The 26,683-nt window shown below is 47.3% G+C and overlaps 1 protein-coding gene and 1 long non-coding RNA gene across 5 annotated transcripts in view; one reads left to right on the forward strand and one right to left on the reverse strand.

The window, feature by feature from the left end:
* Positions 1-1,726: 1,726 nt before the first annotated feature.
* Positions 1,727-26,683, reverse strand: part of Micu1 (mitochondrial calcium uptake 1) — a 142,013-nt gene continuing 117,056 nt past the window's right edge. For all 4 annotated transcript variants that reach the window (XM_040732566.1, XM_040732565.1, XM_040732564.1 and 1 more), the window contains 3 exons: positions 24,172-24,280; positions 4,275-4,364; positions 1,727-2,649 (listed from right to left, as the gene is read on the reverse strand). In XM_040732566.1, coding sequence (XP_040588500.1) covers positions 2,492-2,649; positions 4,275-4,364; positions 24,172-24,280 — 357 coding nt within the window. In that variant the 3' untranslated portion in view covers positions 1,727-2,491. The remainder of the gene's footprint in view (positions 2,650-4,274; positions 4,365-24,171; positions 24,281-26,683) is intronic.
* On the forward strand, positions 15,103-16,584 carry LOC121134387. The gene is made up of 3 exons (XR_005871462.1): positions 15,103-15,168; positions 16,099-16,319; positions 16,418-16,584. It is a non-coding gene; the product is annotated as an uncharacterized LOC121134387 (long non-coding RNA).

A 26,683-nucleotide genomic window follows, 5' to 3' on the forward strand; every position in this document is an offset into this window, starting at 1 on the left:
TTATTTAACTTTATTTTATGTGCATTGGTGTGAAGGTGTTAGATTCCCTGGAACCAGAGTTAAACTGTCACATGGGTGCTGAGATTTGAACCTGGGTCCTCTGAAAGCAGTCATTGCCATCTCTCCAGCCCTAAAATAGTCTATTTAAATAGACTCCTAGGTCTATTTAAAACAACAAACAAACCCAAATCCCGCTTCTTCCGAAGGCCTGTTGTGAACGGACGGGTTGGGGTCAGATGGCCAGCCTGCTTCTCTGTACTTAGGAACTGCTGCTCTTCCTTTTTTTCTCTCTAGGACGTATACCCCTCAAAGACCTTGCTCAATGCCTGGTCCACAGCAGCTGATCAGTGAAAATAACATAGAATAGTGCGACAACACACATTTACTCATTACCATTCATGTTCTAAAGCCAGAGACCAATAACGCTAATTCTTCCATCTCTCAACTGCAGTTGGATCCTTTCTTCCTGGCTGGTTCCTTTTTCCCTGCCTTGTGCCACCCAATCCCTGCTGGCAAGCTAGACTCCCTGCACTGAGCCATTCTGCCAGCAGGTGGCACTGGAAGCCCGCAGCTGAGCCAGCCCCTGCCACTGGCCGACTTTTCTCCGAGGTCTCATGGCTCCCACGGGCTTGGTCTGTGCAGGGCTTGCAGAGGGTGCATACCCATAGCACCAGCTCCTGGCCATGATGTCCCTTCCTCCCTGTGTGGCAGCAGCCATTGCCCACATCTCTCCTTTTTCTAGAGCATGCGTTTCAGCCATAGCTGAAAGTAGGAGGGGCACTAGAAGCAATTACAGTGACTTTAGAAAACCATGGCACATTCTTAAGTCCCCTTTGCTTAGCAACAGTCTCTAGGATCTCTCTCATCTCCCTGGATCATGCCGAGTCTCAGGTTCAGGAAGCCCAGCCACTCCCCTGAAGAGCATTTCTTGCGGGGAGAAGTGAATGCCCCACCGAGGTCCTGGATGGACTTCTCCTGGAGAATGGGGCCACGGGACAGGGCGAGCATGGATTCTGGGAAGAATTTAAGACATGCACTGAAGCCTCGGGCTTAGAGCAACCAGCATTGCAAAGTCTGCACTTAGGCGCCAGGCAGAGATGAAGACAGGGCGCCTAAGAGGCAGGAAGCGGCCGACTGAGCCGAGAGCTGGCCTCCTGGAAGGGGGGTCCTGAGGGGAATGCAGACCTCTGATTTCCTGTGCAGGTGAAGACAAAGGCCCCAGCTCTCCTGCTGCCCAATAATCCCTGGTCGTGTACTGAGTTAGGGTGGAGTGCCACACCGAGGCAGAACCTCAAGGTTCTGGACAGCTCAAACTGAGGCTCATGGGAAGGAACTTGGGGCCCATTCAGCTCGGTTTGTCATTTAACAGCTGAGGGAACAGATGGGGAATGACTAGCTCAACACCACACAGAGGGGACGGACGGTAGAGCCGAGCACCAGAGGACAATGTTCTGAAAATGCAGGTCTACCATGCTGATGCTCATGGTCTATCCCCAAGTAAATTTCTTGTCAGGGACTGTGTATTCCAGTCCCAAATGAAACATTGCTCCATCTGGGCTGGGACAATGCCACCTCAATGTCAGAGCATCCTCATTTTTGTCTGTCTCGGGTTGCTTGTATGAGAAAGGCGCGGCTTCTGGCAAGGAGGAGGGGGTCGCCGCTAGGGGGACAAAACAAAGGGTCCAGAGGAAAGGCCTAGAAGAAAGGACACCAAGAGCTCTTGGGGTATTTACTGCAAACTGTTATAATTAAAGTGATATTTTGCCGGTGTTTTAGACAGAGGGCAGATGGGCTCTGAGCCGGGACTGGGCTCCGCAAACCCATAGAGAGGGGAAGTGACACTCGAAGCAACAGGAACTCAGCCACTTGCTAGTGAAGCGGAGTCCCTGGGAGCCTGGGAGGGAAAGGAGGGAGCGAGGGAGCGGAGAGGACCATGAAGGCTCCTTTGAATCTGGAATTCCGCTGGGAGCACAAGGCCTTCCTGGAGTGGCCTGTGTCTGACACAGATCCTCTGACCAGGCCAGGCCAGCTCAGGGTGCCACGGTCGGCTTCATTATCATTCATCACAGACTTCCTCCTGCCTGCCACAGTATTTTCAAACTTGCAGCTTAAAAACAGCAGGAGGAGGAAGATCAGGGGATGTTCTTAATATAAACCCACAGTAAGAGAGCCTGGATGGGGGGGTGCTCCCCAGGGCTAGCAGGTGTCAGGAGGGCTCCCTGCATTCTTTATCCATAGGGCACTTGTTTAAAGGAGCTAAGGTCTTTGCTTTGAAAACTTGTCCATATATATATTTTTTAGAACATTTGATCTGACTGCAAACTTGGAGCCTAGCAGAACACTGATGGGGTCAGGGAAGGTGGAGAGGGAAGTCCACTGAGCGTAGAGGTCACTCCCAGAAAGGTGGGGGGCACCACTCCCTGAAGCAGCAGCAGCAGCATGAAGGGCCACTCTGGGGAGTCCAGGGTGCTAGGGTGCAGGAGGTGGGACACTATTTGGGCAGAGCAAAGTCCCAGGCGGTTTCTTGCGCACATTTCCACATAGCCTGCATGAGACGGGTGAAGCCCATGTCCTTGGGCTTCTCCAGGCCTCTCATCAGTCGCTGCTTCATGATGGAAACGAACTCCTTATTGCTCAGCTCCCCATTGCCTGGAGGATGAGGAAAAACAGGTGTAAGTAGACGCTCTGGGAGAAAATTCTACCTCTCACACCCTGCGGGCTCTGCAGCCCAGCACACACTCAGCCAAGTTCTGCTCTGTCCTTCCTTGATGTTTCCAACCGCAGCCCACTGGCCCTGAGACTAGAGCACAAGTCGGGTCCTGTGTGAGAACAGAGATGGGTGAGGTTTGTGTGTTGGTCCGTGGAATGCTCCCAGGTTGCGGGAGAGACGTGACATCAATGGTGTGGTAAGTGCTACCATGGGGCAAACAGAGGATGCTATGGTACAGGGGTGTTGCTGGAGATTCCCGCAGCCGTTTGGCCCCAAATAAGCACACAAAGACTTGTATTAATTATAAAACTTTGGCCGATGGTTAGGGCTTCTTATTGACTAGCTCTGTCTTAATTATTAACCCATTTCTATCAGTCTATGTATTGCCACGAGGCTGTGGCTTATCCTGGTAATGCCCTGGTATGTTGTTGCTCCTTCAGCAGCCTGGTGACTCTGTGATGGCCTCCCTCTGCCTACCTTTCCCAGAATTCTCCTTGTCTCCTAGTCCTGCCTATCTTCCTGCCTCATTGGTCAAACAGTGTTTTAGTCATCAACCAATAAGAGAAACATATATACAGAAGGACAGCCCCTCTCCCCATCACAGGGGAGCAGTGTGGTTGCTACAGAAGGCAAATAGCAAGGACCACTTGGGGTGTGGACATCTGGAAGGTGTCCCTGTCGCCCTTTACTTGGCCATCCTACACTTCCTTACCTTTGGCCTAGAATCTTTACTGACATGGGCTTATACATCCTCCCTAAACTGGATTAGACTCTATCTCTTAATTTAGAATATTCTGTGTGGGCGAGTATCTGTCTGCATGTATGAGGACCACATGTGTGCCAGTGCCCACGATGGTCAGGTGATGGAGCTCCTGGAGCTGCTATGTGGGTGCAGGGAACTGAACCCTGGCCCTCTGCATGAGCAGAAAGCACACTTCCCTGCTGAGCCCAGCCCCTTCTCTCTCTCTGTTCTCAACACCTGACGTGGGCTCTGGCATCCACTACGTTCTGTAAGGACAAAGTCGTGCCATCTTCTTCCTAGAGGCACTGAAATGTGTGTACTAGCAGCAACTCTATGTGTCTAATATCTTTTGCTTATTTTCAAGGAGAAATTACATTCCTTTTGGGATCATCAGGATTTCCATCTTGCAAATGTGTCATTTTGAGAGCCGTGTGGTCACTAATTTAAACCCGCAGGCAAGGTGGAATTACATACAGTAAATGGAAAACGTACTGGGTGTGGTAGAACACTCCTTTAATGCTGGCTCTTGGTGAGGGAAGCAGAGGCTGGGGGGATCACTGAGTTTGAGACCAGTCTGGTCTATATAGTCAGCTCGAGGCCAGCCAGGATTACACAGTGAGATCCCATCTCAGCAAAACAAAACGACAGAAACCAAAACAAACCCCAAAGAAGTGGAAACACACACTGGGGCCCAGGGTGGTATCTCTGAGGTTCACAGTGCCGAGGGCCAAGCTGCTCACATATAGCAGGCCAGCTACGAACAAGGTCCAGAAATACAGGGAGGCTCAGCGCATCCTCTGCACTCCACGGGACCCCACTCACCGTCGCAGTCAAAGAGTGCAAACACCACGTCGCACACATGGTCTGAGAGTTCCACTTTTGCCACCGTCCTGGCTACTTGCTGCATGGTCACTGAGAGGAGAAAGATGCTAGGTTAGTGAGGCTTTATTCTCCTCTCTCAGAGGGGGGCTAAACCACTCAAAACTCCACGACTGTATTTAGGTCATATTTGAGAAAATGAGGTCAGCTGCGGGGGTGCACACCTGTGATTTCAGCTCCCGAGGAAGAAGAGTCAAAAATTTGGGGCTGCAGGGCTAAACAGTGAGGATCCGTGGCAAAACTACAACCAAAGTTCAAGGCCATGTTGGGGCACTGAGGCAGTCTCCAACTATCCAAATGGGCTGTGCGTCTGTGTGCAGTGACGGAGCACTAGGACAGCTTATGCAGTGACGGAGCACTATGTCAGCTTATGCAGTGACAGAGCACTATGTCAGCTTATGCAGTGATGGAGCACTAGGACAGCTTATGCAGTGATGGAGCACTATGTCAGCTTATGCAGTGATGGAGCACTATGTCAGCTTATGCAGTGACGGAGCACTATGTCAGCTTATGCAGTGACGGAGCACTATGTCAGCTTATGCAGTGACGGAGCACTATGTCAGCTTATGCAGTGATGGAGCACTAGGACAGCTTATGCAGTGATGGAGCACTATGACAGCTTATGCCAGGCCTGGGTTTAAGTCTCAATGCCCAGCATATAAAAAAAAAAAGAATGAGAATTTAATTTTTATCCATGACTCCCTTTCCTTACACTCCATGGTCTTTTATTTTTATTTTTTAATATTCAAGACAGGGTTTCTCTGTGTAGACCCGGCTGTCCTAGAACTCAGGCTGGACTTGAACTCACAGATATCTACCTACCCCTGCCTCCCAACTGCTGGGATTAAATGCATGCACCACCGCTGCCTGGCCTTCAGGGTCTGTCCTTCAGTATTGCTGCTGCACGTTATGAGGCATGAAGTGAAAGGACAGCTGATACTGAGGCAGGAGCATGGTGGAACACAGTCCCAGCACTCAGGAGCAGAGGCAGGAGCATGGTGGCACATAGTCCCAGCATTCAGGAGCTGAGGCAGGAGAAACAAGAGTTCAAGGCTAACTGAGCTACACAAAAAGACACGGTCTCAAAAAATAAAAATAAAAGAGAGCCTGATATGGGGACTGGAGAGGTGGCTCAGAGGTTAAGAGCACTGGCTGCTCTTCCAGAGGTCCCGAGTTCAATCCCCAGCAACCACATGGTGGCTCACAACCATCCGTAATGAGATCCGGTGCCCTCTTCTGGTCTGCAGACAGACACACAGGCAGGATACTGTATACATAATAAATGTTATAAAGAAAAACATGATGAAATTCACAGACAGAAGGCAGATGACTTGAAAGGTCTGGGGCATCAGAACTTAAGGGGCCCAGATTTCTCTATTTACATGTGGAGGCCAGAGGTCAATGTGAGTCTTCCACGTTGCTTACTACCTTATTTTCTGAGCCAACATCTCTCACTATATTTGGAACTCACTGATTCGCCAGGCTGACAGGCCACTGAGATTCAGGGATCCCCTCCCTGCTTCTATCTCCCACAACCCTTCCCTGTGCTGAAGTTACAGACGGGGACTGCTGTGTTCTGGCTACACACTCTCTCACACACACACACACACACACACACACACACACACACACACACACACACACACACACAAACACACACAAATATGTATTGGTTTTTTGAGACAGGGTTTTCCTGTATAGCCCGGGCTATCCTGAACTCGCTCTGTAGACCAGGCTGGCCTCAAACTCACAGAGATCCGCCTGTCTCTGCCTCCCGAGTGCTGGGATTAAAGGCGTGTGCCACCAATGCCCGGTTTATTTATATTTTTGAGACAGGGTCTCACTGTGTAGCCCTAGCTTGCTGGAACTTGCTATTCCAAGATCAGGCTGGTCTGGAACTTGTTAAGTAGACCAGGCTAAACTCTACTGTCTGCCTCTGCCTCCTGAGTACTGGGATTAAAGGCATGCGTCATCATGCCCCACATGGGTCCTGCTTTTTATGTGGATTGGAACTTGGGTGCTGGGTTCTGAATTCAGGTTCTTACCCTTGTGCATGGGAGGCAGGCACTTTACCATTTCATCAGCCCCAGGCAACTTTATATCAATACATTTCTACTAGAAGGTTTCCTTCAAGCCGGGCGGTGGTGGCACACACTTTTAATCTCAGGACTCAAGAGGCAGAGGCAGGTGGGTCTCTGTGAGTTTGAGGCCAGCCTGGTCTACAAAGCTAGTTTCAGGATAGCCACAACTGTTACACAGAGAAATGCTATCTTGAAAAACCAAAAACCAAAAACACCACCAAAACAAAAAAACAAAAAAGGGGGGCTTCCTTCAAAACAAACCAGTAGCTACTACAGTCTCCTAGGTGTTTCCTTGGACTTCAACAATAAGGTAGCAAATGTCCAGGAACGGACCATGAAGCGGGAGGGGGGGTGGGGCACTGACAGGAGGCTTGTGTGTCTCAGTTCCCAGCTACAAACTTCGATCTGCATGGTGAGGTCTTTGTTCCTCTAGCTACCTCCTATAACGACCCCCTACACCGAGTTTTTCAGCTACATCCTTTAGCTGCACCCTGGAGAAGCAGAGCACCGTGTCTCATAGGACCAACACATACCTTTTGCTTAATTGAATTTTTTTGACCTCAGCGGAGAAGCTCTCTTCTCTTGCCATTTCCCTTCCCTGACATTTACTATGAAATACTAGCAATCGTGTGGAATTGGCTTTCAATGAAAGACAAGCCAGGAAGAAGTAGGCAATTTCCACTGTCTTCCCTCTCATTTATCCTCACGCCTGGCCAGCCTGTGGCTATAAATTATGACACTGCCTACGGATCAACCCCAAAGTGAAGTAAAACTTGCAGGAAAGAAAAGGGGCTGGAGCCGGGCAGTGGTGGTGTACGCCTTTAATCCCAGTACTCAGGAAGCAGAGGCAGGGGAATCTCTGTGATGAGGCCAGCTTGGTCTACAAAGCTGCAAGGAGAAACCGTGTTTTGAGCTCCCCCAACCCCCTCAAAAAGAAAAGGGGCTGGAGAGATGGCTCTGTGGTTAAGAGCACTGACTGTTATTGCAGAGGACCCAGGTTTGATTCTCAGCACCCACATGGTGGTTCACAAGCATCTATAACTCTAGTTCCAGGGGGGTCTATCTGAAGCCCTCTTCTGACTTCCTTGGGCACCAGATGCACACAAGGTACACATACATACTTGCAGGCAAAACATTCATATACATAAAATAAATGAATCAAAAGAAAGGAGAAAGAAAAGGACTGAGTTCTGTGTATGGACTAACTTATGCAACCATTAGTTTAGACTCCACAGCAGTGCCACAGACCAGCCATGGCGGCAGTATGCCTCTGTTATTCCATAAGTCAACATCAGTTCCTCTTACCAGTTTGCTTTCTCATTTTGAATCTGTCACCTCCATATATATTTAGCACCTGGCCTCCAAGGTCAGCAGACACCGATCCCATGGTGGGACAGAACAGCACTGTGTGTCATGAGACCCGGCTCTCTGTGTGGCTCCACCCTGACAGAGTCACTTGACGGCTTAGGGTTTACTTTACTCATATTCAAATCAGAGGGTACCGCAAGGAGGCTGTTGAGGTTGTTTGGCACACAGGGGTTTTATTGGTGTTTATTTTAGAGTGTGAGGGTGACAAATGGGGTATCTGGAAATAGCTGAATCTCTTGCATGGCTTTGTCTCAGTATTCAAAGCCTCTAGTGAGAGGAGGAACAAGGCTGTTCAGGAAGGTGGGAAGAGCTGTGTCTCCCTCCTGCAGTCTTGGCCACTGTTCAGATCACCCTTGTTCCCAGCCTGTGACTTACAGTGAAGGAGAGGCCGATGTTTTTTTTAGAACAGAAAGATTTAGGTAGAAGCATCTGTGATAAGCTTTCATGTGTCACGTGCTGGAGTCGGACAAAACTACAGTGCCGAGCAGAAACTCAGTCTTGCAGGAAGAACTGATTGCTGCTAACTCAACTGTGCAGAGGAGGAGGAGGAGGAGGAGAAGGAGGAGGAGGAGGAGGAGGAAGAGAAGGAAGAGGAGGGAGAGGAGGAAGAGGAGGAGGAGGAGGTCAGAAGGCAATTTGCAAGGAGACTAGGACCTGCTAGGGAGCTGCCCTTTACACTTCGTGATGGGGAGATCTCCTGAGGAAATGCAGTTGACTTTGGGAGAACAGGATGAAAGTGGGTGTTCTCAAACACCGCTACCCACTGAACCTTCCTCCACGGCCACAGAGGAACCCTGCGAAGGGCCTGAGAATCTCGTGTGTGCTAGAGTGCTTTCTGCTGGCCATGCTATTCTGCAGTTCCCATCAGTCTCGTGTTTCAGTGCTCTAACCTTCCTGCTTCACTCCCGAGTCTCCGTTCTCTCAGGGTAGAATGTCTTGCCAACCTTCTTGCTGTTCTAAGTCTCATCTTTTCTCCCATGCAGACAGCATTCTGCTCTAATACACCAGTAAGTGATATCCCAGGATGTCAGCGAGAGCTCTTTCCATGGAGCAGCTCATTAGGCCGGTATTAAGTGCTCCTGGACTTAGGGACTCCTGGAGGCTGCGGCAAGAGCATTTCATCACAAAGGCTCATCCCAGGGTACTTATAGATTATGCTCCATCCCACCTGCAGAGGGCGCTAGTGGTCCGCGCACTACCAGGTCTAAGTCACTGTGACTCTTGGGAATGGGAATAGTCTTGCTGGGGTGATTTTTTTCACAGCACAAGATTCTTGGAGAGGCCCCCAGGGTATGAATCACAACAGGACAGAACAAACTGACTAGCTGGTGAGCTGTCAAGTTGTGAACTCTTGGGACAAGTGGGATGACAGCAGATTACAAGCTAAGTGCTTGACAGCTGCTCTGGAGAGCAGGCTCATTCACACTGTTTTCAACCGCTCTGAGTCACACTAATTAAGCCACAGTGAGGAGAACTTCCCCACTCCCATCCTCCTGGACCTTAATTCTACTGCCAACCTGTTGTCGGTACTGCAATTTTGGCTTCCTTTATTTGGTGACTGCGATTCTGAAATACATACTTGGTTTCTTGTGATGGCAACCTGCAGGTGTTTAGAATCACCATGGAAACAAACCCCTGTGCATGTTTGTGATGATGTTACTAGGCTGAGACAAAAAGGCCCACCCAAAATGTGGTCACTTTAATTCCCTGGGCTGGGGTCCTGACCTGAATAAAGAGGAGAAAGTGAACTGAGCATAAACATTCATCCCTCTGCTTCCTGAAGGTGGAGCCAATGCTGTCCCAGGCTCCCACCGCCATGCCTTCCCTGCCCTGATAGACTGTACCTTCACGCTGAGCCAAAGAAATCCCCTCTTCCTTAATTGTCTTCCCTTTTCATGCTTTCATTTTGTGTACGTGTGACAGTGGTCCACGCATGGAGGGCAGAGGGTGAGGTAATGATGCTGAACGTTCTGCTCCATTACTCCTTATTCTCTTGATTCAAGGCCCTCACTGAACCTGGAGCTAGGCTGGTGGCCAGCAAGCCCCAGCGATTCTGTCTCTGGCTCCCACAGTCCTGGGTTGCAGGTGTGCCTGACCACGCCCAGCCAAATTATAATCCAAGTCCTTGTGCTTGCATAGCAAGTAACATTACTCACTGGCTGCCTCTCCAGCCTCTTAAGTTTCTTTCGACAGGAATTTGTCACACAGATGAGACAAGTAACTAGGCCAGTCTTCCAATTTTTTGACATAAGCCCTAGTATACTTGCAATTGCCAAAGCAGTGTTATCGTTTGTGTGTTAATGAGATGACTGGTGTCAATAGCACATGGGTAGTTTCAAGATGGACTATGATCACGGAAAGACCAAGTCTTGTTGGGATTGTCTGTCTGTGTCCTCTAACCCACTGAGCTGGTCCCCAATGGCTAACGAGTCATTCACTCATGCTTGCGTAAGAAAGCCCCCTAAGACTCTTGGAGCGCAGTGTTTGAAGATCTTCCAGACCACTGGCACGTGGAGGTTCCTGGAGGATGGTGGGAAGATACAGAAGCTCTGTTGCCTACCCCGGCCTCTCCCCATGCATCCGGAGCCTCTGAAACAAACCGATAGACCTCAGTGCTTGCCCAAGTCCTTTGAGTCACTCTCTAAGTCAACTGATTATATTAGGAGCTTGTTGGACAGAAGCATAGGTGTGACTAGTGTCGGGAGGCCAGGGTCAGTTTCTGGGGATGGAGACCTCAACCAGTAGAATCCGACTCTAGTTCTAGGTAGGCAGACACATCAAATCAAATGGAAGAATAAGCTGGGTATCCAGGTAGAACTCATTGCTTGTGTGCTGCTGGAGAGACAACTATACCTTTTTATTTTTACTTTTTCAGACAGAGTTTCATTTTGGAGCCCCAGCTAGCCTGAAACTTGCTATGTAGACCACATTGGCCTGAATTCACAGATATCCTTCTGCATCTGCCTCCTGAGTGTTGGGATTAAACGCATGTGTCACTATGCCTGGCCCACACATCTTTTGAGGTGGTCACAAAAGTCTTCTGTGTTGGTTATTTTGGAGTTAGAAGAGAGGGAACACCCCCTCCAATGGAATAATGCTGAGGTGTTGGGATTCCAGTTTCTCATCTGCCTATAAGCCCCAGAAGAAAGAGAAAGCTTAGATTTCCAAGGATCATCTTTTACTAATTTTTGTAGGAGCCAACATCCACTTAACATTGTGATGGAGAATTACCAAATTCTGTCACTCAAAATCTGGTACTACCACCATCCCAACACTTGAGAAGCAGAGGCAGGTGGATCTCCATGAGTTCGAGGCCAGCCTGGTTTATGAAGTGAATTCTAGGACAGCCAAGGCTACACAGAGAAACCCTGTCTAGGATGTGGGGGGCAGTACCACTTACTCTGACAACTCCAGGAAGAACCCGAGCTGTGCCTGGTGTGGTCCATGACTGGAAAACTCAGTGGTGGAAAGAATTCCACACTAAGTTCGTGTGTTACAATATTGTGTCAGAAATTAGGTTACTTATAATTAACTACATAAGGGCCTCCCAGGAGAGCTATGGAGTGAAAAAACTCACACGTCCACATGGAGCCAGAGAATCTTGGAGCCAGAAGAGACTGCAGAGATGATGAGAGATCCAGGGAACTTGAGTGACTTTCCAGGGCCACAAAGCTAGTAGCTGCTGAGTCTACAATATCCCATTGCTCTTTCCCTATACACACTTGACCTCTCACTGGGACGGGACCAGATTCTTTCCCAACTCTAAAGGGACAGCATCCAGAAAACAGAAAAGCCAAGTTAGGGTATCCTCAGAGCCCTTTGTCAGGGATGAGTGCTAGTCAGGACTGGGAGGAGGTGGTATTTCCGCCAGACCATAGACTGACTGTTTTCTGCAGGCAGGGAGAGTCACCAACCATGCCCTTGGAACGTGCTGACAACTGAAGGGACATCTAAAAGGGTGTATGAAACACCCTCTTAAAGGCACAAGCCACACAGGCGGCCCTGACAGGACTGCTTGTCTCTCCCCCCTGCAAAAGCGTGTGGAAAGGTGACCCCACATCCCCGAGCTGATCTGTCACGTGATTAGTCACGCCCTACTGGGCTGCAGGGGAGAAAATGTGAAGCTGGCTTGTGGTTGCCAAGGGTAAGTGTGGGGAGCGGGTGCTGCTTCTACACAGGGAGGGGCTTTCTTCCACGTGTCCCTGGACATCTATAACACACACATTTCGACACAATGTGGGGGTGAGCTGTGGGGAAAGGACCGAGTTTAGGAGCGCTAACAATGGAAGGAGAAGAGAGCAATGCGGCGTCTTAGGGATGCGGCCAAGTCTTTGCACGGCACTAAAGCGCAGGCTGCTGGCACCTCTGTGTCACCAGGCTGCCTGCTGTCACAAGTGACACAGTTGGTCCTGCCCCCTAACTAACTAACACCATGTGCTACCAAGGACACCCGCAGTTCAGCTTTCTGAATCTCAGGTGCCACCATCTCAGATCACTGCCTCAAAGGGTCCCTTGCTTAAACCGATCCAACCGAAGTTGTAAGGTTTATTGCATTGTTCAGTATTGTGCTTAGCCTCACAGACAATCTTATCACATCTTATCTAAAGATGCCAAGAGGTTATTTTTTTAAATATTTTTTTAAAAGCTGTGTTGCTGAACTGGTCTCTAACTGTTGGGCTCCATGAGCTGCCTACCTCAGCCTTTAAAGTCCTGGGAGTACAGGCGTGTTTCACCACCATGCCTGGCTTCAGACAAGCGTGTCTATGAGCGCCATTAGGTAGTCAATGTTTTCAACTGACACAGTAGAGGACAGACACGTTAGAGGACAGTCCTGATCTGGAAGGGGACAGCACAGACGCTATAAAGATGGAGAAACATCTTGTGTGCGAACCCACACGAAGCTTAAAGAAGCACTGTGTATTTGGGAGGAGGCATATTTCGTATGTGGACTCAAAATGAGTGCCAAGGCAGACTGCTTTCAATTTGTGCACGAGGGATATCGAGTGACGTAAGGAAAGGCGGAGAAGTCTGTGAATGACGTACGGAGAGCAGGAAGGGTGCAAAGACCTGACCGACCTGACTTGAGGGCTGGCAAACACGGTGCAAGGGGCAGATGTACTGGGGGGTTTCATTAGGGCCAGTCAGGCGCTCCTTGTAAGGGAGCTTAAGGAGGCCAACATACTCCCCCAACCCCCAACACACACCGAGACAGGGGCTTGACAGCCTAACCTCAAGCTCCTGGATCCTCCTGCCTCAGCCTTCTGAGTCCTGGGATTAGGGGTACGGGCCACTATGCCTGGTCAGAAAATGATTTCTGACTAGGTAATACATTCACCAATTTCAAAATTCAAATGGTGTAAGAGTGGAGTCTCTCTCAGCTGTGTGCAGTAGTGTCCTTACTGTTGGGAGGCAGCCAGCAGCACCTCAGACAGAAACGGTTTATTCTTCCTCTTTCCCCTTTCCCGTGAAAGGACGACACAGCAAACAGTGCTGTGCTTGGCTCATTCAGCACCTGGGCTGAGAAAGAATTCCATCCCAGAGTGCAAACAGCATCCTGTAATAGCTGTAGAGTGAGCATTCCACGGGCAGGATGGCTGTGGTTTGCTGAACAATGTGTTCCTCCTTAGTCTATCCTCTATCTGCAGAAGACTTCTTCTCTACAGAATTATGTCTTTGACGGACTGTGACTCTTGCTTCAGCGACGTCTAACTCTGAAGGCTGAACCGGGTGCAGATCCATTACAATTCAGCGAATGAAATGATCTGAGAGACTCTGCTCACCTTCATAGGCTGCTAAAGACATTAAATCTTGAGGTTGCCAAGAAGCAGTGTGGTAGTCGTCCCCCCCCCCCGTGTGTGTGCGCAAGTGCTTTAGCATGTGTTTAAAGGTGCAGAGGTTAAAGGACAACTTGTGTCCTGGGGATTGAATTCGTGTATGTTATCAGGCTTAGCAGCAAGTGTCCTTATCTACGGAGCCATCTTGCTAGTCCACACTTCTTGTCGCCACTCTTTTCTGGTCAGCTCCTCAGCGGGATATGATGTCAGCTGACTTTGTCCTTACTTCCTTGATGTTGGCAGTTTGCTTTCCTCTCTCTCCTATCAGCAGTCAGGAATCCCCAGGGTGTCCCTCCTTCTCGGGGTGCTTATTTCATTTATAAAACCATCATATCTGCACAGTGATGTAGTTAAGGCAGCATCAATCTTTAGGATGCGAAGTGACTTTTAATTTGGGAAAATGAACCAGGTCTTTACAGGGGAAATGCTGTATAAAGCAAACATTTATTTCAAATTTGAGCTTCCTTGCCTACACTGTGAGTAATTTTACTTTAGGAATGGATGACTTTGCCTTAGATGAATGGAATCCTGGCCAGCACTCCTCTCCTCATAATGCTTTTACAAGATGCAGAGATGAACTCGAGTGCAGGGGCTGCCTTCTACACACTGCAAGAATTTATCAACGGAAGCTCTTTTAAGTTCATAGCTCCTTCCCTACGAGTGTCTGTGACTTTCCTACCTCCATGCTGTCTGGGAGATCCTTGCTTTGAATTTTCTTCTCTTTCTGTTGTCATATAAAAATGTTGAGCCTCTTTTTTTAAAATTAAAAATGTATTATTACTATTGTTATATGTGTCTGGGTGTTTTGCCTGCATATGTGCACACCATGTGCTAGCCTGGTATCTAAGAGGGAGGGCATCAGATCCCCTGGAACTGGAGTCACAGACGGTAGTGAGTTCACATGAGTCCTGTGGAGGGAGTCAGCACTCCTAACTGCTGGGCCATTTCTCCAGTAGAGGCTCTTTGCTGGTTCTAAGTCCTTCTGGCTGCCATGTACCAATGAGAGTGCTGCTGCCAAGTTCCAAAGCAACCTCAGTTTCGGCTCTGCTTTACCACGCTACCTGGGGTTTGGGCAAGTCATTTCCCTTCAGAGTTAATGATTTTATTGTAGGCCAAGGGCCATAAAGTGGGAGTTTAAACAAAATGATTTCTAAACGCTCTTCCAGTACTAAAACTTTATGACTTCCATGTTGGTTTCCTTTTTTTTTTTAAATGATGAAATAGCTTCAGTCAGTTATAATGTCCATGTCTTTAGAAGCCTTCAACCAACCAACCAAACAAAACCCCCCAAAACTGGGGCTGGAAAGATGACTCAGCAGTTAGGGGTGTATACTGCTCTTCCAGAGGACCCACTCAGGTTCTGAGGGATCCGCCCTCTCCTGATCTCTGTGGGCACTCACATACACCTGTGCTGACCCCACCCCCACATAATTTGTGAATTATTGGCTGATGTGGCACAATTGTGAGGTGGCACAAACAGTCCAACTTGTTAAGTGTGGGCAGGCCTTTGTTTAGTGTGGGCAGGCCTTTGGCTGTGACACAGCACTCCTGCAGGTAGGTTACTTTACATGACGATGGTGATGGCTTAGCCAAGCTCATGACCATGTCTCTAGGAATCGAACCCTCGCACCTTTAGAAGAAGGGAAGTGCATAGCTAGACTTGCTGTGGCCTGTGGACAATCAGCAGCCAGCAGGAATAGGGGGGTTCAGTCCCACAATGGAAATGAGCTGAATTTTGCCAACAACTGAAAACCTTGTATAGACCCTGTTAAGATCTGAGCAGAGGGGTGGGGTGGTGGCTTAGTGGTTAAGCGTACTGGCTGTTCTAGAAAACGTACTTCTAGGACCCAGGTTTGAATCTCAGCACCCATAAGGCAGATCACAACGTTCCAGGGAATCCACAGCCTCTTCCGGCCTCTGCAGGCACCAGGCATGTTTGTGGTACACAGACATACATGTAGGACATATGTGCAAGTAAAACTATCAAATCACATAAAATAAAAATAAACCCAAAAAGCAAACCAAAACAACATAAAAAAGATCTGAGCAGGGACTCCAGAAGGCTGCACCAAGGCTCCTGACTGCCTTAATTGTTGGCTACTAACTGTGCTGTCTCTCAGCTGCAGACCTGGCCCGGGGGAACGGTATTTATGACTGGGAATGTCCTGGGATTCTCAAATCACACTTTATATATAGCTGCTCTCAATTTTTAGGTGTGCTTTATATCTTCGTGCAACTACAGCACCCAGCTGCACAAATGAGATTTGGTAGAGACCCTAGCCAAGGTCTAATTAAGTTTTAAATTTTCTAACAAGGAAATAAAAACTGCCTCTTTTTCTTTTGGGAATCTAACAGCTTTTCTCAGACTTTAAATTTATCCGATAATTATCAATTAGTCCCCTTTCACACAGATTCGGATATAATTGGGCTATAGCATGATGGTTAATGTTCACTGTCACCCTCACTGGATTCACACTTATCTAGGAGACTCGGCTCTGGCGTGTCTGTAAGAAGTTTCTAGAGCGGGTTAGCTGAGGATGGAAGGCCCACTCTGAACGTGAGAGGCACCCCCCTATGGGGTGGGACAGAATAAAAGTCAAGAAGGAGAAAGCTCGCCGGGCACCAGTGTCCATCTCCTCCTGCTTCCTGGTCACGAACATGCCGTGACCCCTCCCATGGCCACAGCTACAACCCCCACTGTGACGGTCTGTATCCTCTCAAACTGTGAGTTAGAAACAAAGAAAGGACACCCTCGCCGAGCCCTTCTATCTTTAAGTTGCCTTTGCCTTGGATTTTGTCATAGCAAAGGAAAAAGGAACCCATCTCCCCGTGCCACATCAGGACTCCGCGCTCTCTCCTCCTCTACGCAGCAGAACTGGGGCAGCTATTTCACGCTGTTGTCACCTCGATGTCCTGCCAAGATGAACGGCACCTTTGAACTGCGAGTTGCAATAAACCTTTCTCCCAGCTGCTTTTGTTGGAGCGCTCTGTCACATCGGGAACCACAGGGATACATCTTAGAACATTCCACCATCTCTGCCAGGGGCTGCCCATGGCCAGAATAAATTCTCTCATTAGTTACATCTATTGCAACTGAATGTCTAGTGTGTGCAGGAATTGTCTAGGCCTTGAGCAGGACATAAAGAGGCGGAAAACATTGTTCAAGTTTCATAATGATGAAACAGAGGAAAAGCTTCAGCTCTTAATAATTAAGAACATCTAAGTCAGTAAGGCTGTAAAAAGTTAACCATGGTGGCCTGGAGAGATGGCCCAGTGGTGAAGGGCACTCACTAACTGTTGCTCTAGAGTAGCAGCGTTAGGTTCCCAGTATCCACATGGTCGCTCACAGTCATCTGTATTTCCAATTCCAGAGGAACCAACACTGCCTTCTTCTGGCCTCCGAGGGTACTACATGCACATGGTGCATAGACATACATATAGGCAAGACTCCCATACAAACAAATAAAAAATAATTAGAGAAAAGTAACTACAGTAAGAGGTGGTGGCTCACACCTTTAATCCCAGCATTCGGGAGGCAGAAGCAGGCAGATCTCTGTGAGTACAAGGTCAGTCTGGTTTACAGAGTGAGTTCCAAAAAGCTACACAGAGAAACCCTGTCTCAAAAAAAATGAACAATAAAATCTATTTCCTCAAAGAACAAAAGCAGGCTACAACTGCTCCTAAGGTATTCTTCTAAGATTTTTAAAAATTATTTTCATTTTTGTGGTGTTCAGGACCAAACCCGGGGTTTCTTGCATGTTGGTAGTGGTCTCCCAGTAAATCACACTCCTGGAATGTTTTGAACACTAATGTCTTTATGGAGCTGTCATGGTAGGGTGGGTTGTTTCTGGTCACTGTCCATTTGATAGGTGTGAAGACAAGCACAGGGACCAGGTGAAGATATAGTGAGTCTAGCATACCCACATGGCACCATCTCCTGCCATTCAGTACAGTCCTGGAACAAGCTCACAATATCTAAGACCAGATGTTACAAAGACTCTACAACCAGAAACCTACGGTTTTAAGAACTTGGATGATTTGTTCAGCATCACCTGAAGGTCCCCTATCCCCAGTGATGATGTGGACCAGACCCAGGGACTAGTGAAACTCTAATCACTGAGCTAAGTCCCCATCTCCACTAATGAGGGACAAGAACTCAACCTCGGGCTTGAGTGGAAAAGCAGAATTTATGCTTAGCAAGAATCTTGCATAGCTATCTTTCAGCTTGTTAGATATCAGAGCAGTACCCATAAATGTAACAGGTCACTGGCACACCCGTGAGCAGAGATGGTGGTGAACACGAGACTGGGGGATCTGCGCCTGTGGGTGGGGGGGATGTGGCTCAGCTGGTAGAGTGCTTGCCTAGCATGCAGGGAACCCCAAGTTCTATCCCAGCACCATATAAAACGAGGTGTGGTGGCACACACCTGTAACCCCAGCACTTGGCAGGTCCAGGGAAGGTCAGAAATGCAGCGGCATTCTTGGCTACAAAAAGTGTCTGAGGTCAGCCAGGGCTGTGTGAGACTGTGGATTGAAACAAATCCTGCTTCTGTGTCCTGTATTGGACCCTGTATTAGATGTTAAGAGTGTCAGTTTAGCATGGATATGCTTTTGGCTGGAATCTATGAACTCTCCTTTGGCCTCCAACTTTTCCTGGGACATGACTGTGGTCCCTTATGCTCTGGTTGCCCTGGGAAAAGTGATTCGGTTGAAGATGAGGAACACAGATGTGTCCGCTAAGGTATTCCTCCATGAGATAGGAAGTTAAACTGGATCACTCCAGGACTCTACCTCTGTGAGGTGAGCACTAACGAGGACAGAGTATCTGAGTAGGGCACCTGCTCCTGAACAGGGCAACTACAGGGAGAAATGATGAATTCTTGGGAAAAGGACATCACTTCTAAAAGGCCACAGCAAAAGGGCTTAATTCTTACCCTAAAGGTGGCTGACTTATTTGGAAGGTTGAGGCACAAGGACTGTCATGAATACGAGGCCAGTCTGGATTAGAGAACAAGAGATAGTTTTACCATTGCCCCCATATATTTGCTCAGCCAAGGCAACAAGGGAGAAACAGCCGAGAGCGTATCTTCTGGAGGCTACCATGAAGCATGGCTCCAAACGGTGTGCCTGCACTGTGTTCTGGACTGTGCATCAGCAAAGATGCTCAGACTCCAGTTGAATCTTGAAATATACTGAGAGGCAGGATGATGGTAAGGAAACTATACAGACTTAGGGATTAAGGAGATGGGAATTTAAACCCTGACTCTACCAGTGCTTAGCTGTGTAGCTGTGAGCAAGAAACTCCCTTTTCTATTCCTGTACCCATCGAATGGGGACAATACCACCTACACAGTCTGGGTTTTACAGATTAGAGAAAGGATGTACACCTGACATATGGCTGTCGTGGAAGCGGCTATGAAGCGACAGCTGCTCTGGAGTTCCTGATGTGCTGCAGCGTCAGCGGGCGTGAAAGGGCGACACCACAGCATGCTTAGCCGTCAGGAGAGACGCCAGGGCATCTGTCTAATAGGTCTGTTCGGAATGTGAGGGCTGGTTATGAGGTAGAAACTGTTTACTTCACCAGTAATTTCTGACTCCCCAACCAATCAGTAGGGATCCACATGGCAAAAGATTGAGGCATTTACTCTAAATATTAGAGTCAGAGAATCTGGAGGGCCAGGGGTTCTTAGAGGTTATCCTTGTGATCCAAGTCAGTTCAGAGACAAAAAGAACTGGAATCATTTGATGATGAGAATGGTACTTCAAAGGTCACCTTCGGGCTGCCAAGAGCATCTGGCCCAAGTTATGCCAGAGACTTACTATTTTCTTGTCCTACAGAGTGATGGAGAAAAGCACATATTTAATCCTGGAACTCAGGAGGCAGAGGCAGGTGGAACTCTGAGAGTTCCAGACCAGCCTGGTCTACAGAGTTCTAGGCCAGCCAGTGCAATTCAGTGAGACCCTGTCCCAAAACAGAAAGGTGAAGAAAAATTAAGGACAACTGTTTTAAATGAGAACCTTCAATCTAAGTAGCTGTGTGTTAGAATCTGAGTAATAAAGTCAGTAGACATTACTTGTGATTATTCTCATGTACTACAGTCAGAGTACATGAGGGACACTCTGGACCCACACAATTACCAAATCTAATATCCTGAGGTGCCTTCCACCAGGGCCCCTGGATCTGGACCTTTTACTTGCCCGGCAGAAACAGACATGCTTTGAGATTTCGGGGCCATAGCTCATTCTTGAGCTCCAGCTCAAATTGAACTACCTCATCACAGGAAGGCACTGGGGAAGGGGTTGTGCTCAATTTCCTATTACTTTCTTCAGCAGATTACTTACATAATTTAGACAGCTAGTCAGAGGCAATGCGTTTGATTTTACGTGTATGAATGAGCAGCAGAGCTGGCTGTACTTCAATGCTAAATGAGAGATGACATACAGTGAAACCCACAGCCACTCCTGGAGGCCTTGTCTTCAGGTGGTCAGAATTCACCTGGGACACTTCATTCTTATCTGAGTTTTATCTGAGTTGTTATGGCATGGTCCACACAAGCCAAAAAACAAACCAAAATAAACAAACAAAAAAGCTCCCAAAATAAAAAAACAAAGCAACCCCTCCCCCAAGACGAGACTTGTAATATTATGCCTGGTCATGTTCTCTGATGGCGCATCCATCCGTCTGTGCTGTCTGCCTGTCTGGACCTCTTGAACTGTTGAGAGGAGCATTAATCTCTAAGGTACTAAAGGTATTCTGGAGCAAATCAAGTCTGGCAACTGCACGCCTCCTTTGGGGATTAGCAATGAACATTAGCATACTAAAAGCCAGCAGGAAGAGAAATCCTGTGCAAGGCTGGCATTTTCCAAACTTATTTAGACCACGGAGCACTTTTCTCCACAATCCTAGGGAGGACTCATTACCATATTGATCGTAACGCTGCTTGGGAAACCCTGCTCAATTCTGTTTCAGGGTTGGTTCGAGAGCTCTAAACTAGCCAAGGAAGAAACGGTGCCAGAGCCTCGGAATGAAGCTAGTGTCTGAAGGTCTTAACCTTTCCAGAAAAAAGGAAGACAGACAGCTGAGACAGAGCAGCTAAGACTGAGAAGAGGCTGGACAGAGAGCAGGCCTACTTCCGTCTGCTTTGTTCCTTCCGCCCACAGTGTGCAATTAATTAATTTTTAAATTATTTCATGTTTTACATTCCAGGGACTCTACTCCTAGGTCTCTACATCTCACACTAACCAGAATGACTGTATACTCATCTTGCCCCCACTCCTGTGAGCTTCATCAGAGTAGAACGCCATGCCTAGCACAGTACCTGCGTTGCTGGCTGAATAAACACACGAGCAGCGTCATACAGTGTTTATGCTATCAACTTTGGAACAGGACCTTGAGTAAATGCACAAGGTGACAGTATTTTGTGTGGATTCATCCTTATGACACCCTATGAGTTAGGTATCTTTATCCTTACTTTTAAAAATACAGGAGCCCAATGCACCCAGCATCAGCCAAGACAGTACTGGTGTTCTTTACAGACGGTCTCGTGAAGCCCAGGCTGGCTCCAAACTAATTATGTAATTGAGGTTGACTTTGAAATTCTGATCCTTCCTCTACTCCTAAATGCTGGGATATAATATTCATGGGTTACTATGTGGTACTGGGGACCAAACCCAGAGCTTTGTGCTTGTTTTTTTTTTTTCCCCCAAGACAGGGTTTCTCTGTATAGCTTTCCTATCCTGCTCTGTAGCCCAGGCTGGCCTTGAACTCACAGAGATCCTCCTGTCTCTGCCTTCTGAATGCTGGGATTGAAGGCATGTGCCACCAATGCCTGACTCAAACCCAAAGCTTTGTGCATGACAGGCAAGAACTCTACCAACTGAGCCAAATTGGCAGCCTAGACCCTGCATTCTTAACCACCACACCATTCTTCCTTTCTTCTGGGGTTCATACACAGTTCTGTGGCGAAAGGAGGAAAGGCCTGTAATTCATGCAGATATTCTGTGTATGGAGAGAGGAGGAAAGGCCTGTAACTGCTGTGTGCAGACTTTATCTCAGGCGTTGCTCTGAGCACAGAGAATACACAGGAAGACATAAGAGTTTAGTATGAATGGCAGACAGTCAATGTAGCAATGTGCAAACCCCCACGCAAACTCAGTGAGAGATGCTATAAAAAAGAATAGGATGGTCAGGTCACCAGAGCCTTTGGAGGGAGCAGGGCACAGTCAACAACTTAATTTCATGCACCACGATGTTAAAACTCAACTGTGAGAGGGCAGATTTCTGTTGCTATCAATCAAATTTGTGGCAATTTTTTGTAGCAGTGCCGGGAGACGATGCATGTGGTTTATTCTGTTACTTGGCACGAAGCTAGGCCCTATCCCCTTGATATCTATCAATATACACTCAGGGGATCCGACGTAAAACATATAAAACAAACCAAGACATCAAAGTAAATGGCACAGCACCATAGGCCTCAAAGCTAAATGTATTTCTGCGTGTCAGGCATGGCTGTGCAATTTGCACCCTGCCTCTAGATGTGAGCGTATTAGCACACAGAGGCCCACCATCTCACTCAGTAAACGGCCCAAAGTCATTTGAAAGAAACCCCCTACCCCCTTTTTAATCACTAGGTTGCATTTCTCTTCGTTACCACTACCCTGAATCATTTTATTTTGTACACCCTATAATTTTAACACAGATAGTGATTCATCCCATACAGTCTTCTTTAAGTGGTTCTGTTGGCTTTAGTTGAGGAGGAAAAAAAACCTAGAGGCACTTATTAATTCTATTTTTGTAACTTCTGACTTTAAATCTATGTTTTTGGGTTTGCACACGCTATCTAATCCTTCCCTGTGAGACGGCAACTCAGCCAAAGCTATTCTGGAGGAAGGACTTGGTAATATGTCCCCATGACATCCACATCATGCTTCCCCAAAAAGAGTCTACAAAGATGAGAGGAGGCATTATTTTAAGCAAACAAGTGCTATTTAAAAAAAAACTATATGGCTAGATTAAAAGGAAAGGCACCCAAATTGGAAAGGAAAGAAGTAAAATGAGCTCTGGCTGCAGAGTCATCTCTTTTGCTTTTCTGTTACTGACATACAGCAGACAAAGATTCTGTGTTAAAGGGGCTCAACATGATGTTCTGATACGGAATGCACTGTGAAGTGTTACAGCAATTAGCCTGATTGGGGTTTCTTTGTTTTTCTCCTTTTCCTTTTTCACAGGACCTAGCTATATAGCTCAGGGTGGTCATGAGTTCTTGACCCTCCTGCCTCAGCTTACTGAGTTTTGAGTAGAAGTGTGTGTGTTAACCTTGCAAATCCACATTTTTACCTCTTACCATAGTTACACCTGTGTGCATGCGTGCGTGCGTGTGCCATCAGCATTTCGCATCTCTCCTAGTGAACGCCAGCATATGATGCAGCATTAGTAACTGCAGTTACCATGCAGCAATCAGCTCCCTAGGATGAGCTCAGTCTGCACAACTCAAACCTTGGACCCTTTGACTGGTCTCCCAATTTACCCCACTCCTGGACACTATAGGACCCACAATTCTACTTCATTTCTATGAGTTTAGTTAGTTTTCAGATTTCATACGTTAAGTTGGTGCCATGATTTCACATAAATAAAAAATGACAGAATCCACTGAAAACGGCTGAACAACGAAGACTGTCGGTGCTTTGGATGGCCGTGAGAGGATGCATGGCAGCCTCCAGAAGCACATTCTCCAACACCCGGAAAGTGAAGAGTTTATACTTCAAACAGTGACAAGAGAATCCCGAGCATGGATGAGTATCTGGATATTCAAGAACAGAGGAAAAGCACCCAAAATGGTAAATAACTGGGTAAATTTAAAAGATTTGTTTTTTGTCTCCTTCCTTCCATCTTTTTTTTTTTTTTTGAGACAGAGTTTCTCTATGTACCCTTGACTGTCCTAGAACTCGCTCTGTAGACTTGACCTCGAACTCGCAGAGATCTATCTGCCTCTTGCCTCCTGGGTGCTGGGATTAAAGGCTGAACACACCACACCTGGCTCTTCTTATTTCTTAAAATAGCTGAAAGCAAAGACACTAAGCAGACCACTCCTTCATCAAAGACCAACCGCCCAACGACTCTGGCTTCTTGTTACACACACCCTGTCTCTGCCTGGGAGGAGAGAGGTTCTGAAGCTCTGCCTTGCTTCATGCCTGTATCCAGAACAGTCACAGTGTCGGTCTTCCCTGTCTGCTGCACCATTAAATGCACGTGATGAACTTGGTGTCTCCAGGTGAAGTGCAAGACTCAGTTACGGCTAACATAAGAGATAAAACCACCAGGCAGGAGGTGGTGGTACACATCTTTAATCCCAGCACTCAGGAGGCAGAGGCAGGTGGATCTCTGTGAGTTGGAGGCCAGTCTGGTCTACAGAAAAATCCTGTCTCAAAAAACCAAAAGCCAAAACATAAAGTAAATAAGAACAAACCAAAGGACAATGCAAAGAAAACCCAACATTTTAAGGAGAGACATTCATTACGGCTTATACCTTCAAGAAGGAAGTTTCCAGTTTTCATTACCTTTATCGAGGGATGCTCCAGCCATGTGGTAAAAGCTCAATGCAGTGTCCACATCATTAATGTTCTTCAGGAAAGTGAAGAAGTTCTCTACCTCCTGAAAAGTCAGACCCTGAAAGAGGAGAAGCAGCTAGATAAGGCAGAGCCTGTAGCGAAGAGCAGAGCCAGAGAAACCTGGCAGGAACAGACTCTCCCATCCTACAGACGCTGCACCCATCAATCAAGGGACGGCAACTGTGTACACCACAGGACAAAACTCTAGAGCAGTGGTTGTCACCCTTCCTAATGCTGCGACCCTTGCATACAATTACTCATGTTGTGGTGTCTCCAATCATAAAGTTATTCATGACTGTAATTTTGCTACACTTATAGATCATAATGTAGATATCTGATATGTGACCCCTGTGAAAAGGTCCTTTAGCACCTCAAAGGGGTCAAAACCCACAGGTTGAGAACCGCTGCTTTATAGTATTACCCAGGAGAGCAACCTGGCTCGCTGATTCTCCCTCCCATGGAGACTCTAACATGAAGCTGCTCACAGTGATGGCTGGGCATCCTTGATGAGAACGCTTCGCTATGCTTCCCAGTTAGTCACATGGTCTACTGTACTTCCTCAGTGGGGTGTGGCCCCTTTACCTGTTGTACATCTTAAGAAGTGAAACCTGAGTCAGGACTTCCATTTAACTGTCTGTACAAGGCCTTTTAGGATTAAGGTAGTAAGAGAATCACCAAGGTCAGGGGCACACAAGAGATAGGTGTCAGGACTAAGCAAATCCCAGCACTAACTTTACAACCACTGACTTACACAATATAAAATGTTTAAAATAGTAACCTCTGTGCATGTTGGGACACGTATACAAAATGCACTAAAGCTTTATAGTATTACAGAGATTAAGAAATGGATTCCTCTGGGGGTTGGCACTCAGCAGACAGATTTCTTACTCTTCTTCCTTTTCAAAACAGCTTTCTAGTGGGGAGAGATGGCCCAGCAGTTAAGTGCAGAGGATCAGAGTTTTGTTCTCAGTACCTACACAATGGCTTACAACTGTCTGTAACTCCAGTTCCAAGGGATGCGATACCTTCTCTGGCCCTCCTCAGACAACAGGCACTCACATTGTGCATAAACTTAACATACTCATTCATATAATGCTCAACATAAAATACTCATTCACATAAAAGTAAAAATAAACAAAATCTTAAAACACAGCTTCAAGCGGGGCGTGGTGGCACATGCCTTTAAGCTCAGCACTTGGAGGCTCCGAGGCAAGTAAATTTTTTTTTATTACCCCACCCTGAAAGTAGATCTTTGAGTTCCAGGTCAGCCAGGGCCAGTTTCAGAAATACAAACATGAAAACAGCAACAAAACCCCTTCAGTTTTGCTTATTAATTATTGTGTGTCTGTGCATGTGGGCATGTACCGTGGTGCGTTCGGAGGCCAGGAGAGAGCTTCCAGCAGGTGGCCCTCTGCCTCCCTCTTACGAATTTGCTTACTTTACTCTCTTGCGTCTGCTGCTCCAAGCATTACAGCACAGCTGCCCCAAGAGCCTCCGGGCAATTCTCCTGTCTCACCTCCCACCACACCCAAGTGCTGGGATTCCAGATCCCTGCTATCACATTTGGTTTTCTTTACATGGATCCCAGCCCTAAATTCCTTTTTTTGGTCGGACTGAGGAGAGAACACTGGGATTTGTGCATGGTAGACAAGGGATCTGCCACTGGGCTGCACCCTCAGCCTCAGAATGGAAAGAGTTTTGAGGACTAAAGGCTGACCTAAAACAAAGAGGATATTGCAGAGAAAATACTTTCTGATTTGATAAAGAATCTCTAATGTTTGTTGATTAAGTTCTTTGGTGAAACATGAAATGCGACAGACCACGACCAGATTTCTCATGCTGAGCTTACTGGAGGACAGAGAGGGGCAGGGAGGGAGGACAGAGAGGGGGAGGGAGGATGGAGAGGGAGGAAGGACAACCTGCATCAAGTGCCTATTCATCACAATTTAGACAAACAGTGGGGTACAAATCATCTGACCATACCATTAAATCTAATATATAATGCTTTGTCTTTATTATACAGATACAATAAAGAATATTTATTGAGCACTTACTCGCCACCCAGCACTCTGCCAAGAACAGCAAGAGAAATAAAACTACATTGGGCATAGGCCTTGATGTTATGGAGCTTATGATTTACATAGGCCTCCTGGAGAAAAAGAGATACAAACTACAAAATTCTTATTTTTCCCAGTAACTGCTACACGCACACACGCAGGCACACACACACGCACGCACTCATGCACTTGCGTGCACACCTGTCAGTGAATCCCAGGTGAAGTAAGAGTTACTGTCTCAAAAATAAGTGGAGAGTGATAGAGATAAGACATTTGAAGCTGATTTCTGGCCTCCATACACACTCACATTGCTACACACACACACACACACACACACACACACACACACACACACACACACGGCCATGAGCTTTGTAGATATAAAGTAGAAGCTGAGGGCTATG

Source organism: Mesocricetus auratus, unplaced genomic scaffold (genome assembly GCF_017639785.1).
Source record: "Mesocricetus auratus isolate SY011 unplaced genomic scaffold, BCM_Maur_2.0 Super-Scaffold_100027, whole genome shotgun sequence".
Lineage (NCBI taxonomy): Eukaryota > Metazoa > Chordata > Mammalia > Rodentia > Cricetidae > Mesocricetus > Mesocricetus auratus.